Consider the following 18,980-nt stretch of genomic DNA (forward strand, 5'->3'; position numbering starts at 1 on the left):
ACCTTAAATGAATATGCCACAAATACTGATGTTTAATAAATAACAGATCGTCTCTGAATCATATGCACATTCAATTTGTCAGCGCTGTCAGAGAGAGTTACCTGCCGTTTATTGTCATCTTGGGGCCTCTCTAGGGTTTTACTGAAAGAAATAATATTTGAAATGTTAAATTCGCCGCAACTCGTCTTTTATTATCATCTATATTACGAATTAAAATCTTAATTTAAATCAGCTGATATTGGACTTCTACACATTCACGTGAATAACACAGAAATACATATTCACGTAAATAACACAGACATAACCAATCCCGCACAGGGCCTCTAATGACACCTCACCCTTGAGGAATCCTAATCGAGTCGCTAGAGGGCGCAACAATCACAGGTGTGTGACCCAGATTAAATTCTATGTAAAGCTTCAACCGCCATAGAAAGACGGAAGTGGATAAACTACTCAGGTAATATTTATGTAATTTTACACATATATTGGCACATGTTAGGTATTGCGTTCCCCTCACCTGCATACCGCGTCAGGTGAACGACTTCAGTAGGGCCGGCGACTCTTTGATCCTACCTGTGCTCAGGTATTTCTGGTTTTGATAATAAACTCAGGTTGACAATGAGAGAGGAACTATGTATACATGCTGGTCTCGCTTACCTGGGGGAAATCATTTATTAAGTACAGATCATTGACAATTTCAAACCTGATTGACATCTTGCTTGTTTGCGACGTGATCTAAGACGGTCTAAATTTAGTATGAGTAGAAACATTTATTAAGGATATGTTGTAAGTTTGAATAGTTGTGGGTAACTTTTAGTTTAGTTAGTCAAATTTAGGAATCTGTCATATATGGCTAATGTAAGAAAATATGCCACCACAACCCTCCCGATACAGATATTTTGTGAATGCGAATGTGCCTATGCTGTTTCAATAACTATCTATCATACCTACTTAAGTTTGTCAGTGAAATATCAATATCCTGTTCACGTTCTCCGCTGAGCAAATATAGTACTAGAGCTCCAGGATTTAAGCCAATGAGTATGTTGTCTGTTACTCACATGGTGTCATTCATCATGTTCATACTGGGTGAATAGTTTTATTTGAGTATTCAATTCTTTTTTTCTCCTTTGGGTGTTTTAAATCAATAATAACCAATTTAAAAAATAATTCTGGTTAAAATGTTGTTTTTGGTGATGATTTCTGCATTGTTCTCTGGAGTTGAGTTTATGTATGTGTTATACCTCCATTCAATCAGCAAATAAAGAAAGGCAAACTGAACAGACAACATTGGGCGATGAGACAGTAGGCACAGTGTCAGGCAGTAGGCACAGTGTTAGACAGTAGGCACAGTGTCAGGCAGTAGGCACAGTGTCAGGCAGTAGGCACAGTGTCAGGCAGTAGGCACAGTGTTAGACAGTAGGCACAGGGTTAGGCAGTAGGCACAGTGTCAGGCAGTAGGCACAGGGTTAGGCAGGAGGCACAGTGTCAGGCAGTAGGCACAGTGTCAGGCAGTAGGCACAGTGTCAGGCAGTAGGCACAGTGTCAGGCAGTAGGCACAGGGTTAGGCAGTAGGCACAGTGTCAGGCAGTAGGCACAGTGTTAGGCAGTAGGCATAGTGTCAGGCAGTAGGCACAGTGTTAGGCAGTAGGCACAGTGTCAGGCAGTAGGCACAGTGTTAGGCAGTAGGCACAGTGTCAGGCAGTAGGCACAGTGTCAGGCAGTAGGCACAGTGTTAGGCAGTAGGCACAGTGTCAGGCAGTAGGCACAGTGTCAGGCAGTAGGCACAGTGTTAGGCAGTAGGCATAGTGTCAGGCAGTAGGCACAGTGTTGTATATTTTTAATTGGGTTTTGGAAATTTTCCTTCTTTAGCATGTTTAGTATGCAAGGTACACAAAGTTCTGTTGGTAATCTGCAGCTTATATGCAGGCCTGTGAAAAGGTGTACATTTTAGCAAGACTTTGTTACTTTCAGTTAAAAATGTTTTGTGTTTCACAAAAAAAACACTGATTTAGGATGGTGGCATTCCTTGAAAAAAACATCAATGTTTCTTGAACTTACCTCAGACAACATATAATCTGTCTTGCCGGACAGTAATTAGACAATAATTGTGAATACTGTGTTAATTTGAGGCTATTTGTGTTAATGGGTGCATATTGGGTGGCTAATTTAAACCTTTGAAAGCCATATGTCATAAAACAATTTATAAATGTCAGAAAAGTAGCTGAGATAATTAGCCATAGTCAGTGAACCAGAAAATCAGCTTATTGGCCTAATATACAATCAGTTGCCCTGAGGCTCTTGGGGATTATGAGGAGATGTCTTAAGCCCCTAGGACAACTACTGCAGTGAACTGAACCATACATATTCACAGCTGACTGGTCAACAACGTGCTTGAGGTATTCACTGTCAATCCACTGCATCTTTCCGTATTCAAACTGGCCTCCAGCAACCTATGCTTGTCGTTAGAGGCGACTAAGAAAGGATTGGGTGGTCGGGCTCAGTGACTTTTTGATGCCTGTCATCGACCGTAGCGTCATGGATAGTTGTTCAAAATATCAATCACTGCATTGTCTGGTCCAGATTCGATTACTAACAGGCTGTTGTTATATAGCTGTAATATTCCTGGGTGTGGCGTTAAATAACAAACAAACATGCTGCATCTCCAGGAATCCAAATAACATTTTTACAGTATAGTCCAAATACAACAATAAATCATGATATGTGGGTTTATTCTGTTTATGTAGCTGGACATAGTTTTCTTATGTTTATGGTGATGTGAGGGGCACGGGTGACCCAGTCGCCTCAGGCGCAGCAATTAACCGTGCAGAGTTGCATCCCTTGGGCATGCCAGAAACCTATGATTGTGGGTTCGAATCCCAGTTCGCCCCGGTTATGTTTCTAGGTTTGCCAGCACCATACCCGTGCTCGTGGGATTCACCGAAGTGGTAACAGCCGGGACCTGCATCACTTCGCGCTTCCTTCCACATCATATTAAGCTGACACACCGTGATTAACTGGAATACTGTTCAAAGCGGCGTTAAACCCAACTCACTCACTCACTATGTTGATAAGATGAATGATGTCTGAACCTGCTGGAACTGTAGTTAATTTTTTGCAACATTTGTACATGATGAATAAACATGGTTAATTATTGGAAGATGTTTGTGAAGAGCAGTAGTAATAGAGTAACTAGTATGAGTTGTAGGAACTCGCACACGGTAAACAGTCCCTTTGTTTCAGACAGTTTAGATTTTGAATCAACATATTTCTGTCGTCTAAGGTGCAGCATTTTGCTGTCCAGAGTTTTGTCCCTTAGGCATGCCAGAAATTCTCATCTTCTTGAGGCAAGCGTGTCCACTAGCCTAGATCAAAGCCTAGTTTCTACCCTTGCCACATCAAGGCCACTTTTTGCCTCGACCCTGGTGCCACCTCGCGTACATCATGAGTTGTGCCCCTTGTAATGAAAACGCTATGTTCTGATCTCTTATAGCTTCACAAAGATGGCGACTACCGTAGGCGACAACCTAGTCGATCAGATTACGAAAACATTTGCGATTTCATCCCTGACTCAAAAACATAGGCAATCGTTGGGGGGTTTAAAAGATGAAAAATATGTGTCGACAAAGACAGGCAGCGATAAATCACTTTCATAAGAAGGTTTTCCAGTCATGGGTGTTGATTTTTTTAAACATTCTCTGATTGGACTATCGATTTGTGCGAAAGTCCAATCATATTTAGCACAGGAAAGTGGGCTTGATGTGGCAAGGATGGAAACAAGACTTTGATAAAAAGGCTAGTGGACGCTCTTGCTTTGAAAAAATGAAAAATTCAATGATTGGAAGTTTCAAATTGTGGTTTGTTTCTATGTTTGTCTGTGCCATACCCATGCTTGTGGGTTTCGCCAAAGTGGGTTTCCACTGTGCATGCATAACTTCAGGCTTTCCTCCCATATTAAGCTAACATGTTGTGATGTAACTTGAATACTGCTCAATGTGGCGATAAACCTCTCACTCACTCACTCACTCACTCACCCACTCACTCACTCACTCACCCACCCACCCACCCACCCACCCACCGTGCAGTTTTTGTTTTGTGTTAATGTGAATTTTGTTTTTCCAGGAAGTGATGACAGAATGATAAAGGCACTTCTAGCATTAGCCTTGGTGCTGTCTGTGGAGGCTCAGCAGCTGTTTAGTAAGTCTAGAAACCTTCACTCGAACCACAGAACACGCTGAACTTTATCATGTTTATTTTACAACATTGTTTATTTTATAGTGGGGGCGGCCAGGTAGCCTAGTGGTTAAAGCGTTCGCTCATCCCACCGAAGACCCGGGTTTCATTCCCGACATGGGTGCAATGTGTGAGGCCCATTACTGGTTTCCCCCCGCCGCGATATTGCTGGAATATTGCTTAAAGCGGCGTAAAACCATACTCACTCACTCACTTATTTTATAGATTTTATTAACCATGGTAAGGCCAAATATATGTAAACAAATAGGATTTTCTGAAGGAAACACTGACTGATTACCTATTTCTTAACCATATTATTTATCATTATGTTTCAAAGTAAAAGAATATATCACTATGGATACTGATATGCATGACCATGGATGCAGTGCTCAAGGGCATTGATCATGGTGACATACTTTACAGTACACCAGACACATGAAGATCCAGGTTAGAAAAGGTCTTCAGCAACCCATGCTTGCCGTAAAAGTCGACTATGCTTGTCGTAAGAGGCGACTAACAGGATCGGGTGGTCAGGGTCGCTGACTTGGTTGATGCATGTCATCATAAACCAATTGCATGGGTCGATGCTCATGATATTAATCACTGGATTGTCTGGTCCAGACTCGATCATTTACAGACCACCGTCATATAGCTAGAATATTGCTGAGTGCGATGTTAAACAACAAACAAACAAAGAAGCAGAGTACACCATGGTCTGTGAAATAGTGTAGTGTGACATGTATGTAAAGTGGTTAGCATGGTGAGGGGGAGACGAGTTTTGCTTCCTTGAGAGGCATTTGAGGGTTGGAGTAGTAAGTAGATAAGATATATGGATTAACAACTTCTTTGTTACAATTAGGAGGGATGTTCGGTATAGATTCTAATAAAGACTTCAAAATCAGAAAACTCCAAGAAGAAATCAACCTAAAAAACTCCCACCATCAATCAACCGTGATCAAGGTTATAACATACCCCCTGCATCCCCCCTCATCAAAGACGGAGCCAATCAGTCACAATCCTTTTGTTTAAACTACTGGCTTCACCTGTTAAGATGTTTACCTCATACCTCCTGTCTTGTGTACTGAACTTTCTTCTCCCCTCCAGTGTAACTACATCCCAATCTACTCTACTGTATAAACACTGCCTCCTATCACCTATATATACTTGTCAACCATACTCTGTACATCACTTGCTTGATAACGGTTTATAGAACCTACACCGAAACGTTACTCCTGATTGTAATAAAGAAGTTCATCCGTATATCTTACCCTGACAGAGAGTATTGCTGTGCATACCACGATATAAATTTTGAACTGTGGTTTATCATTTAAGTCATAGTTATTAATAATACTGATTTGAGAAAAAACTCATTTTATGTTAAAATATTAATAGTTGTCCCATACTGTGAAATGTTAATGAATTAGGAAGAGAATATATGGATGTCAACTCCTTCATTATGAGGAACACAATGTTTCGGAGTATATACTTACTCCGACATTAGGTGGAGGAGTAAACATAACTCTGAAACATTGTGTTCCTCATAATAAAACGTCGCTATATAAGTGCAATAATCTTAGACGCGAGGTTAACCCCATTTCACCTCACCTCATAATAAAGAAGTTGGCATCCATATATTCTCTTCCTTATGTTTATCACTTCTAAATGCCTTTCAAAGACCTTAATAGAATGATTCTGATTGGCTGTTTCAGATTGCCCAGACCAGTGGTACTCCAATGAGAACAAGTGTTACAGATTTGTAGCCTACCCCAGATCCAACTATGAGGGGGCTTCTGCCACATGCAGGGTGAGTGAGGGAGTGTTTGGTTACACACTGTCTGAGCTAATACAGCAATACCACCACTGCCTGTACATGTTCATCCTGTAGAGGTTCTGGGTTTGAATTGGTCCCCTGCAACCTATGCTTGTTGTTAGTGGCAACTAAATGGATCGGGTGGTCAGGCTCGGTGACTTGGTTGTGTTTGTTTGTTTGTTGTTTAACGCTGCATTCAGTAATATTCCTGCTTTATGATGGCGGTCTGTAAATAATCAAGTCTGTACCAGACAATCCAGCGATTGACATCATGAGCATCGATCTACACAATTGGGATACGATGACATGCATCAACCAAGTCAGCAAGTCTAACCACCGTCAGTCGCCTCTCGGTGACATGGTTGATGCATGTCATCGGGTGGTCAGGCTCGGTGACTTGATTGATGCATGTTATCGTACCCTTACTGTGTGGACTGTTGCTTCATAATACCAATCTCTTGATTGTCAGTCCAGATTTGATTGTTTACATGATCAAACGCCATATAGATGGAATATTGCAGAGTGCTGTGCCAAACAACGAACAAGTATTCTAGTCCAGGCCAAACAAACCAGTGATTGATAGCATGAACAACAATACAGCCTGTCGGACAATGACCACAGTCAGCTAGGTCACATATTGTAGCCACCTTATCCTCAGACTGGATGAGTCTCATCAGAAGTATTCAGTATTGAGGATCTGTTTTACCGTGGCATTGGTTTCATCCTCGATTTCCAGGATATTATATTGCCATTTTCTCATGATAAGTACCCTAGACCCAGTCTCCATCATAGCTTTGTTATGGAAATAATTTATTGTCACGGTCTACACCTCTTCTTAGTCCCACACTGAGGACACAACATTTCAGGCCCATGAGAGTAGTTTGACTATACATAATTTGGTTGTTGGGCTATTCAAAAGAAATTTGAATTTGAAATTTGGTAATTTGAAACATAGAAAGTAGATTTAATACACTTGATAATTAACCATGGGATAGGTAAGAAACTAATCAGATGTCTATTTTTAATAATCAAAATACAGTTTTACTATTTTACCCATGTTGTTGAATATTTTTCGTCTGCAGCCCTACTGCTTTGTTCTGATATCAAACTCAACCATGTTGAATATTTCTAAGCCATTCCATAAATGTTTACACTTTTTTGACTATGATATTGTAAATACAGCCAAATCTTTCACTGCATGTTTATTTGGCGTTGTTTAGGTCTATAAGTGATTTATTAATCCTACATGCTTTTCATTTGGATTCCTCTTCCATGACTTTTCCAGGAGGATGGCGCCATGCTCCTTAGCGTCAATACCATCGCGGAACACAGTTTCATAGTTAACTGGTTGGAAACCAACGACCAACGAAGGTAGGAAAAATATGAATTACATGGTTCACCATGTTCACAGAAATTACAGTTTGCTTGCATCTTGAGGGAATGTACATGTAATCTGAGCAGCTTACCTCCCTTAGATAGAACTTCCTGTTCTTCCGGCTTACCTCCCTTAGATAGAACTTCCCGTTCATCCGGCATGACAAGCTTGTTCAGTAAGGCCAAGCTAAGTGAACAGATTGTTTGTTCTCAACTACTGACTACAGCAGTAGACAATCCTGAGTTTCTGCTTCATGGCCCAAACTAACAATTCTGACACTCTGGTACAGGGAGCAATTTGGCCTCCATCCTCTGTCATTCAGGGTAATATAGACGTGACATGGTTATGTACCCTGAATGTTACATCTGCCTCGAAAATGTGATTCATGTGTTAATATAGTCACGATAACCAGCCAATCAAACGCCACAAACTTTCAAACTGAACAACCAATGTGTTGATATCAATGTATGGACCTTTTTTCTTCTGAATGAAAGAAACAGTATATGGCCCTTTTTGTGATATTTATATTGCACACTGATGCTCATCATCATAGCTTTCCAAATTTTAATCTAATTCCACAATTTTAAAATTTTGTTAACATTGGTTAAAATGCCTGTCTGATGAACATTTACAGATGATACTTTATTAGTTATATTTTTTAATCTAATTTTTTAATTATTCCAGCAAATGCTCACTGGCACATATATACGCACACAGTGTATTACAACTGTCAAGAATAATGTGATTCATTGGCTGGTTATTTTTAGACGTGAATCAAGTTGTTAGTGTTTGTTTGTTGTGCAGTAGGGTCAAATACTGGTCTGTCTGTATGAACATGTTGTTGTTCTTCACACATACTATCTTTTTGTTTACTGTCATTCAGTTTTCCTCAGCATTCATATATCATTTGTGTTGCTTAAAACTTTCTCAGAATGATATGTTATTTAAAGTTATGGATTGCCCTTTTACATCGATGTTAGGTGCATGAGTAAAGCTACTAGATATATACGTAACTAGAAGTGCTCACTGCTGTGTGAGATGTATGTTCATGCTTCTCAAAACTGTTAATGTGGCAAATACCAACTTCGGGATAAAGATACAAAATTCTACAGTAAAGTCACAGTTCGGACCAAGCCCAAGGTTTGAAATAGCGCTTTGTCTTTTTATTTTGAATACAAGATAAGCAGGGAAGTTTATATGTATTAATATCGTGAGGCGGTTGTGACCGGAGAGGTTTGAGATATCACTACATTCGAGATAATGGGTTGGACTGTAATTCTGATTAAGCCCCTGTGAAGAGTCAGGTTAGAATTGGTCTTCAGCAACCCATTCTTATCTCGCAAAAACTGTGTAAGCCCTGCTTGTGATATATGTAACGAAGTTATCACTACGGTTCACAAGGTACAAAGGATTACTTTCGGCGAGACACATAATCCATCACTGTCTGTATGAAGAGTGGACAGGGTCAGTATTGAAGCCACAGAAAGTGATGTCACATCAAAGATTATGACATCCAATTTCCGTTCAGCTGGAATCTTTACGGAGTAATGATAGTGCTAGCTACAAGCATACTGAGACAAGTAATCAGAATACGGAGGACATAGATGTCCTGTAGATCAGTTGGTTGGTTGGTTTGTTGTTTAACACCGCACTCAGGAATATTCCAGCTATATGACGGTGGTCTGTAAATAATCGAGTCTGGACCAGACAATCCAGTGATTAATATCCTGAGCATCGGTCCACACAATTCGGATCGTTGACATGCATCGACCAAGTCAGCGAGCCTGACCACCCGATCCCGTTAGTCGCCTTTTACGACAAGCATAGTCGCCTTTTACGGCAAGCATAGTCACCTTTTACGGCAAGCATAGTCACCTTTTACGACAAGCATAGTCACCTTTTACGGCAAGCATGGGTTGCTGAAGACCTATTCTACCCCGGATCTTCACGGGTCCCCTGGAGATCAGAGCATGCTTTCTTTCTGTGTTATTATTTCCTTGCTCTTTCCTCCACAGACGCGAAAGCTTGAATGATCCTTCAAAGTGAGAATAGATGTTTGCCTGTGTTGATGAAATGTGCATGGTTTGGGGGCTTTTGGTGCATTGAAATGTTGAATTACTTGAACATATCTCTTTAAAATCGGATCTTTTACTCTCGATATGATACTTCTCTGAGTGGACCTGATGACACATCCATAGAAGGTTGACGGGTGTAGTCGGAACTTTGACGGCCCGATCTAAATGAAGAATGTATTTGTTCTTGAGCAAATCGGATATCAGCTTTCTAGAATTTCTTTGCCACCATAATTCAGGAAATTTCAATGTTAACGAAAAGACAAAAACACCGAGCAGAAATATTCCTTCTATGGCACTCCCTTTACGAAGTGGATGCCACGGAACTCAGAAGTGACACAGTGTGTAAACTGTCAACAACAATATAATGACAGTCTTTATTATTTAGACTACCGGGTAACTTTGTTTTCAAGGTACAGAACAGAGCTGTAGACAAGCTATGTATTTTTGCAAAATATGTATTAGATATTCTGAAATATGCAGAGAAATCAAATCTAGCGTATCAAATATGCAACAAAAACTTAAAAAACCCACCATCGAAATGAAACTAATGTGTATATTACAACTGATCAGTTAATTGCGAAATTCATTTGCCGACAGTTACATTTGGTAAAACATGTGTATACTACTATTCATTTGGTGTTAATGATTTACAGGGATTGTTATGAAACATGGTTTTAAGTTAAAATACCCAAATGTAAAGAAACGGGGGTCAAAACAATTTGAAAACCCACTAAAAATTGTGGATACCCAACAAAAAACAGACCCATTGGTTAAATACGCAAATAACCTCTGCAGAATTCAGATACGCTGGTCTGAATGTTTTGCTCTTTTGTACTGAGAATATAGAAGCCTTTACCCTGATTAGAAAGGTCACATGATGTGACCTATGGATGGTATCGGTAAATGATCTGATTTTAATGACGTTGAAATATGTTAAAATGTTGAACTTTAAGCAGACTACTTTATTGAAATGATAATGATGTTCGCCACTGTCACAGTCATTTCAATCATGTAGTCTTCAATGGCGACATGGCATGTTATTTTCACAGTTCTTGTGATCATTCACGAATGCTTTGAGCTTCCGGTACTGACGATGTCTGTGCATGAAATATGTAAATGGATTTGTCGACATTGTGATGAAAGTTCCACGAAATATTGGATGATTCTGCTTTGTTCCATGCGATGGATGTTGCCATGGTAACAGAAATTGGAGGTCAGATCATTATGGCATACCATGGTACAATGATTCTGCAAGGATATTGGCTGATGAGATTGTCAGCTGATCTCAGGGTGTCATAATTAGCACTGCATGAATTGTTGGAACTAATACCGGTACACAGAAATGTTTTTGCCTTCAGGTTTTCATTGTGTCAGGTTGATTTGTTTTGCTTCCCTTCCGACATGTTCAAAGTCATTAGATTACTGCTACACCCACCAAGGTTGTGGCGTCATCTGTTACCATGACGTCACAATCAAATGACATCAATAATTTCTCTGACTCTGATGCTGGTTAGCTGTACTTGTTACACACAAGACATTGGTTATTACTCTTTACAAACTGGCGGGGGGCACGGGTGGCCCAGTCGTCTATGGCCCCGCGATTCGCTGTGCAGAGTTGCGTCCCTTGGGCACGCCAGAAACCTGTGATTGTGGGTTCGAATCCCGGTTCACCCAAATTATGTTTCTAGGTTTGTCAGCACCATACCCGTGCTCGTGGGTTTCACCGAAGTGGTAAACGTCTGAGACCTTCATCACTTCAGGCTTCCCTCCCACATTTAGCTGACATGGACTCCCACCCTTGTGTCTTTTCATATGAAATATATCAACACTTGTCGTTAAAAGTATAAAACTCCTTGGGAAGCCTGGGAGTTTAAAGCTTTTATCAACCGTGTTGATATATTTTATATCGAGAGACACTTGGGTAATATGATCTATATAACGGCTGCCTCCATTACTGTTATAAATATATTCCTTGTGGATGGGGTGGTCTCGTAGTACATGCTTTGGCTTGTCACACTAAAGACCTGGGTTTGATTTCCCCACATGCTTCCAGTGTGTTCAGTCTTCTTGTTGCTCCTTGTCATGATATGGGTGAAATCTTGATTTAAGCAGCATAAAACAATACTCACTCACGCACCGATGGTACCGAATTCTACTGTTTGATGAAATCTGTGATTAGCATAACATTGGCAGAAGCAGCATACTTCTTTTGGCTTCAAACTGACAAGGACATTCCAAAGATCGCTTTGCATTAAAAATAATCCAAGGGATTTCTTTATGACTAAGACAGAAATTTGTTCAACGATAAATTGTCCTTACAAGTCAGATTTTAGAATTATGATATTCATATGGGCCATAACCAGGCCAAGACTTCTATTAGTTTTTTTCACCTACTGATTGAGTTCAAACTTAAAGATGATTTAAAAATCCTGTAAAGAAGTTGTTACCGGTATCCATAAATTGTGTCTACTTTGTATATCAAGGAAGTTTGTTTGTCCGTCTGTCCGTCCGTCCTTCCAAGGACATTTTTGTGTGTGACCTTTGACTTGAAAACTATGCCATAGATTCTTTGAAAACTTGGTCAATACTTTCTATATCAATAGAAGAGGTGCAGTGAGAATTTATATTTCAATATATGGATTTTCTGAAAAAATATGGATATTTTTCAATTTTTTGTTTTTTTGGTTTTTTTTGCTTCAACATTTGTGCGACCTACAATGTGAAAACTACTTCATGGATTCTTTTCCAATTGGGGGTACAGTACATTTTCTTTTCCAATAAGGGGCGGTCAGGTAGCCTAGTGCTTAAAGTGTTCGCTCCTCATGCCGAAGACCCGGGTTCGATTCCCGACATGGGTACAATGTGTGAAGCCCATTTCTGGTGTCCCCTGCTGTGATATTGCTGGAATATTGCTAAAAGTGGCGTAAAACCATACTCACTCACTCACTCACTCTTTTCCAATAAGAGAGGTGCAGTGCATAGTTTGATTTTGATAAATGAATTTTCTGAGAAAATATTGCTTTTTTCATGTTTTGAACTTAGATACACGTGTATGCTGGAGTTGAAGTCGAGGGTATTAGTGAGCTCTGCACACTTTTTGCATTATTATTATTATTATTATTATTATTATTATTATTAGTGTGTTATGAATGTGTTTATGATTACCTCTCCCCAGAGACGAGTGGTTTACCAGCGGCTCAGTCACCGTGGGGGCTACCGGGGGAGTCCGATGGAACGGAGACGGAACCTTCTCTCGGGGGTTCAGCTTCTGGCTCAACGAGACCTCGAACCAGGAAGATGGTGCACGGGTCGTGTATGCCTTCTCAGGTAATGGAAGGTGTTATTGTGTCATTCATTCCGATTTCGGATCTCTTAAGATTATTTTGTCAATCCCAATTTTATATTATTATATATATATATTTATGATGATGATGATGTTGTTGTTGTTGTTGGATGTAACGTACATGCTCTTCAATGGCTGCAGGTAACAACTATGGCTGGGGAGTCACACGCACCACGGGAACATTGTCTTTCATCTGTGAGATCGATCAGACCGAGGCTTATAGGATCGTCCAGGAAAATCGAGACTTCGGTTTGTTTCTTTGCACTTATCTGTATTTATAGTGTACCATTTTCACATCGCACCATTAGCGGCTGTTATGGTGTATAATATATAGAGGTTATCAGGCGAGAGTGTTTGGGGATGGTAAGTATCCTGTATTAGGACTAAACATTGTATTTAGCAAGCCTTGGCGACATAGTATTTACCATCCCCAAACATACAAGCATGATAACCATCCCCAAACATACAAGCATGATAACCTGTTTATCATATAATGTCATTCTTCAATTCTTTGCTCGAAAATCTCTTTCCATCTCTCACAAATATTACCTAAACATTGCTGGAATGTTGCGCATTAATATATATTATGTCAGAGGGTAAGTGATGTGTCAATCGGACAGTGACAGTAGCCAATAAAGTTCCAATAGAAACCAATTTCTTATACAGTGGTGTAACTACATATATACAAAACAACAATTGCCTGCACAAATTGTTTTTACCTGCCTTTTGCGGCAATCCATCGGTCTGTCCAATAGAGTAACTGCCCTTTATCAAAGGGAAGCTACTCTAACCCTAGTCTGTGAAACTTCACGGCCACACTCAGACGCTGTTGACAGTCGGCCAGTCCTGTCATAACATTACGAAGTGCAGTCAGATGTACACACAGCGACAAAACGAAACAAGATAACAATTCGAACATATTTCGGCCAAATCCAACTGTTTTAATTTGTGGAAAAGGTTCCAAGCCGCAGAGGTCTACAAGAACAGACATGTAAAGTGATCCCGTTTGCCTCTTGCCCTTGCTAAATTCTTTCGCAAATTATGTCTCCAAAGTTGCCAAAACTTGTAAAATGCCTTATCTACGTCACAGTAAGACACTGATTTTCAGTATATTAGACTGTTCTTTTCATAATGATAGCAATTATCCCTGTAGTTTCTCCAGATTTCCGATGGTTAATTCTGACTCGATCGACAAATGACAAGGGCTACGCCATGTTTTTTTATAAAGAGCGAAAGTAGTCCCTACTTGACCTTTGATATTTGCATCTCTATCTTCATATGACCCCAACGGATATCGTTTTTTCCGTTGGCTTTATCCTGCCGAGAAACCCAGCCATTATATGATAAATGAGGGTATCTTCCCTTGGCAGACAAGCCATGGACCCCTTGCGGGATGTAACAGTGTGCAACAAAGCCAAAAAACGAGGATCGTACATGGCATGATGTTCTCTGATATTTATTCGTCCAAACAAACAAAGAGTTCAACTCAAGTGCTGCAATCATATTCCTAGTTTGCATGAATACATCTTCCCGAGTTAACTCACTATAAAAGTACAGTTTCGACCCTTGCCGAACTAGGCTGGTATTATGGAGTTACATTTTGGCTGGGCTAACGAGTCTAAGTATAGTCCAATCAAAATCGCGCACCGAAATCGAAATCCGGTTTGTAAAATGGTGGAAACTGGACTTTTATAGTCAGTTAACTCCCTTGCCTCGGGAAGATGTCATGAATATTACATATAGGGTTAACATACCCCAGACCAATTGATCACGGGATGAGGTGGTTACAATGTGTGTCTTGCTTATTGTGTACCATACTCTGATGGCATGGATGATTTAACAGGCTATCACCATGATGACTAGCTGCGGTAAGTGATCATGTGCTACACCCCATTAAGGATTTTGATATTGACTTAGTGTCGCTACACAGAGCTATGGGCTTTTCCATCGTATTTTCCTGAAAGATTCCCGATCCGGAACATATCACACTAAAAACCCTGCCACAATGTATACGAATCGTAACCCCACGAACACGGCAACACGATTTGCTTCCTGAAGCACTGGCCTTCAAACATGTGTACTTATATTTTCGATCATGCAACCTTCTAAGTACTCATCGGTTTGAAATCATCGCGAGGTGCAGATTTTCATAAAGTATTTTTACCAATCTGGTCAAGTTTCTAACTCAATATGTTTGGTTTGATGTTTAACGCCGCAATATTCCAGTTATATGACGGTGGTGTGTAAATAAGCAGGTGTGTGGGTGTGAGTGACTGTGTGTGGGTGTGAGTGTCTGTGTGGGTGTGAGTGTCTGTGTGGGTGTGAGTGTCTGTGTGTGGGTGTGAGTGACTGTGTGGGTGGGTGTGAGTGTCTGTGGGTGGGTGTGAGTGACTGTGTGTGGGTGGGTGTGAGTGACTGTGTGTGGGTGTGAGTGTCTGTGTGGGTGTGAGTGACTGTGTGGGTGGGTGTGAGTGTCTGTGGGTGGGTGTGAGTGACTGTGTGTGGGTGGGTGTGAGTGACTGTGTGTGGGTGTGAGTGTCTGTGTGGGTGTGAGTGTCTGTGTGTGGGTGTGAGTGTCTGTGTGGGTGTGAGTGACTGTGTGTGGGTGTGAGTGACTGTGTGTGGGTGTGAGTGTCTGTGTGGGTGTGAGTGTCTGTGTGTGGGTGTGAGTGTCTGTGTGTGGGTGTGAGTGACTGTGTGTGGGTGTGAGTGACTGTGTGTGGGTGGGTGTGAGTGACTGTGTGTGGGTGTGAGTGACTGTGTGTGGGTGTGAGTGACTGTGTGTGGGTGTGAGTGTCTGTGTGTTGGTGTGAGTGACTGTGTGTGGGTGTGAGTGACTGTGTGTTGGTGTGAGTGACTGTGTTTGGGTGTGAGTGACTGTGTGTTGGTGTGAGTGACTGTGTGTGGGTGTGAGTGTCTGTGTGTGGGTGTGAGTGACTGTGTGTGGGTGTGAGTGACTGTGTGTGGGTGTGAGTGACTGTGTGTGGGTGTGAGTGACTGTGTGTGGGTGTGAGTGACTGTGTGTGGGTGTGAGTGTCTGTGTGTTGGTGTGAGTGACTGTGTGTGGGTGTGAGTGACTGTGGGTGTGAGTGACTGTGTGTGGGTGTGAGTGTCTGTGTGTGGGTGTGAGTGTCTGTGTGTGGGTGTGAGTGTCTGTGTGGGTGTGTGTTTGTTTGTTTGTTTGTTTGTGTTATTTTGCTGTATTTTTCTCAAGTATCTCTTTCTTCCGTTTCAGACTATGGATTCTCTACAGAGAACCCGAATGACATTCCTCGGGGACCTAAGTTCCTTGTCGAGCCGTCCGACACAACAATCCTGGGTTCAACAACAGCCGTTTTCATGGAGTGTGTCGCCCACGCTGTCCCCAACCCCAAGTACCAGTGGTATAGGATTGTGGGTAATCAAACCTTCCCACTGGATGCCACCACTGACAACCGCTACACTCTGACCAATGGCCGACTGACAATCAACAACCCAACCTCCCGTGATGAGAGCTACTATCAGTGCAAGGCGGAGAACTACCTTGGAACAGTGCTCAGCAGGACGGGCCAGCTCTCCTTTGGAGGTGGGTTTATGAAAACCTTTGGTCAGCCCCTTTTGATTCCTGTGGTACTCTCAAACTCATATAACCTGCCCTTGATTTTCATTAGCCAATTAGCTGCACTTACTCAGCCTAATGGACCAATCAGAATGTGAGTTACAAACCAGCCTCAATGTTGGGTTGGCACTCTTAACAATATGGCGGCCAGTCCACTGATTACAATATTGTTTGCAAGAAATTCAGTATTGAAAAAATGATTTTCACGTGAAAGAAGAAACTCAAAAATAGGAAAGGAAAAAGGATCTCTTTGTGTCCACTAAAACTGGCGGTGTCAAGACCTCCCTCAGGCTTAAAAAGATAATAGAATTGGTTCTCAGACAATGGCTTTTAAATATTGTGCGGTCGGGCAGTTGTTTTTTTTGTTGTTGTTCAAGCTAGTATGTAACCAAATTTTGTTAATAATAATAATCATGTTGTTCTTAAGTATTTTAGCATTTCGCTGCTAGGGTATTGTGTTCGAGTTGTGGAATATTTAAAGATTTAAACAATTTTTTAAATGGAAACAAAAATGATACCTGCAGCGGACGCAGGACTATTATATTTGTTAACCTTCCCCATTTCTATTTCCTGATGTTGATGTTAGATTTGGTCAGTAATGAAAATTAAGGGCGGGTAATTTGAGTTTGCAAGAATGACGGGAATGAATGTAGGTTTACCGAAATGCGAGCCCTGGTGGTATGTCCTTGCTAGAGATTCATGCTTGGCCAACGCCGTCTTGTAAAAATCCATGCAAGTTGTGTGGCGCCTGTACGGATTTCATTACGTTGTACTGATGTCGCGTCACAGTTTCCCTGCTGGAACTCAGAGTTATCAGTCTAAGAGATGGATGGCAGTCATAAGATAGATCTTATTTTACACAAATATTTCACTAAAGTTATTTCTTTGTAACTTGGGAACTGGAAGTGATTAATTTGTTACATGTGTGAGTTTACTTTACACGCTGAATTTACCTGTGAAGATTGGGTTAGAATTGGTCTCAAGCAACCCATGCTTGCCATAAGAGGCAACTAACAGCATTGCGTGGTCTGGCTCGGTGATTTCATTGATGCATGTCATTCATCCCAATTGCATAGATCTATTCTCATGATGTCAATCATTGGATTGTCTGGTCCAAACTTGATTATTTATAGACATAAACAAATACGTCAGGTGGTCAGACTAAGTGACTTCATTGAGTGAGTGAGTGTCATCATACCCCGACGGCGTGGATCGTTGTTTCCAATATCGATCACTGGATTGTCTGGTCCATGAGGCTGGAATGTTGTTGAGGGCAGCATTAAACAAGAAACCGCCAGTTGTATTGTGTGACCAACATATCTGTATTATGATGTTTCTGGTATTCTTCAGATCTTGGGGAATTCTCCAATGTTGGTGTAGCGCCGACAGTGACCAATGAATACGAGGGTGCTCAGCTGAACTGTCCTCCCATCACAGTAAAACCAGGTAAATAATTCAACTTACATACCTGTGACATGTCCGCTGTGTTTCTGGTGTACATATTATCGAACACGCTTATAACGGACTGACAGATATAACAAACTCTTTTTTAGGTCCCGGCCATTTGCTGTATATTTTAGTCAAAAAGAAATAATGTTTATAACAAACTAAAATTAGTGGTTCCTTTGAGTTTGTTATAATCATAGTTTACAGTAATCAGAAACTTTTGTTCATACAATATTGGGGCAGTGGGGTAGCCTAGTGGTTAGAGCATTTCCTTGTCGCGCTGAAGGCCTGGGTTCAGTGGGTACATAGGTACAATGTGTTAAGTCCATTTCTGGTGCCCATTTCCTGGAATAGTGCTCAAAGCAGACTGAAACTATATTCACTCGTACGAAATTGACAAGGATCTGGTAAAGTCCACTTCTCGAATAGGGAAGGCCCAGTCGTCTAAGGCGCCGCGATTCGCTGTGCAGAGTTGCGTCCCTTTGGGCACGCCAGAAACCTCTGATTGTGGGTTCGAATCCCGGTTGCCCTGATTATGTTTCTAGGTTTGTCAGCACCATACCGGTGCTCGTGGGTTTCACCGAAGTCGTAAACGCCGGAGACCTGCATCATTTCGGGGTTGCCTCCCACCTTAAGCTGACACACCATGATATCACTGGAATACTGTTAAAAGAGGCGTTAAACCCAACTCACTCACTTTATTATAAGGCAACAAAATTTAGTTAAGAAATCCTCATTGAATTTGTGTAGCACTAATAGAACAGTGAAATAGGCAGTCCCACCACAAAACCTCTGAGAAACAGGTTTGTTGTCTTTTTTTGTGATATTGACCATACTGTTGTTACTTTCAGCGGCCAAGTATCAGTGGTATAAAAATAATGTGGCTAACTTCATCCGTCCAAGTCTACAGTCCTACATCTTCATCTCGAACAACGGCAAGCTATACTTCTCTGAGGTGACACGTACTGATGAGGGGAGATATCATTGTATCGTTTCACTCACAAGTATTGGAGGGACCAGTAATTACGTTGGTTCTTCTCAGAATCCAAGTAAATCCAGTCTGGGCTTCAATCTCGATGTGGTCTCTCAAGGTATGTACACCA

General features: G+C 41.2%; 1 protein-coding gene across 1 annotated transcript in view; it reads left to right on the forward strand.

Moving 5' to 3' along the window:
• Positions 1-372: 372 nt before the first annotated feature.
• Positions 373-18,980, forward strand: part of LOC124133050 (contactin-like) — a 42,133-nt gene continuing 23,525 nt past the window's right edge. Inside the window, exons 1-9 of the mRNA XM_046497259.2 lie at positions 373-457; positions 4,120-4,194; positions 5,940-6,034; positions 7,326-7,411; positions 12,666-12,817; positions 12,975-13,082; positions 16,069-16,398; positions 17,782-17,877; positions 18,729-18,968. Coding sequence (XP_046353215.1) covers positions 4,134-4,194; positions 5,940-6,034; positions 7,326-7,411; positions 12,666-12,817; positions 12,975-13,082; positions 16,069-16,398; positions 17,782-17,877; positions 18,729-18,968 — 1,168 coding nt within the window. The 5' untranslated portion in view covers positions 373-457; positions 4,120-4,133. The remainder of the gene's footprint in view (positions 458-4,119; positions 4,195-5,939; positions 6,035-7,325; positions 7,412-12,665; positions 12,818-12,974; positions 13,083-16,068; positions 16,399-17,781; positions 17,878-18,728; positions 18,969-18,980) is intronic.

Source organism: Haliotis rufescens, unplaced genomic scaffold (assembly GCF_023055435.1).
Source record: "Haliotis rufescens isolate VD_foot unplaced genomic scaffold, xgHalRufe1.0.p SCAF_23, whole genome shotgun sequence".
Classification (NCBI taxonomy): domain Eukaryota; kingdom Metazoa; phylum Mollusca; class Gastropoda; order Lepetellida; family Haliotidae; genus Haliotis; species Haliotis rufescens.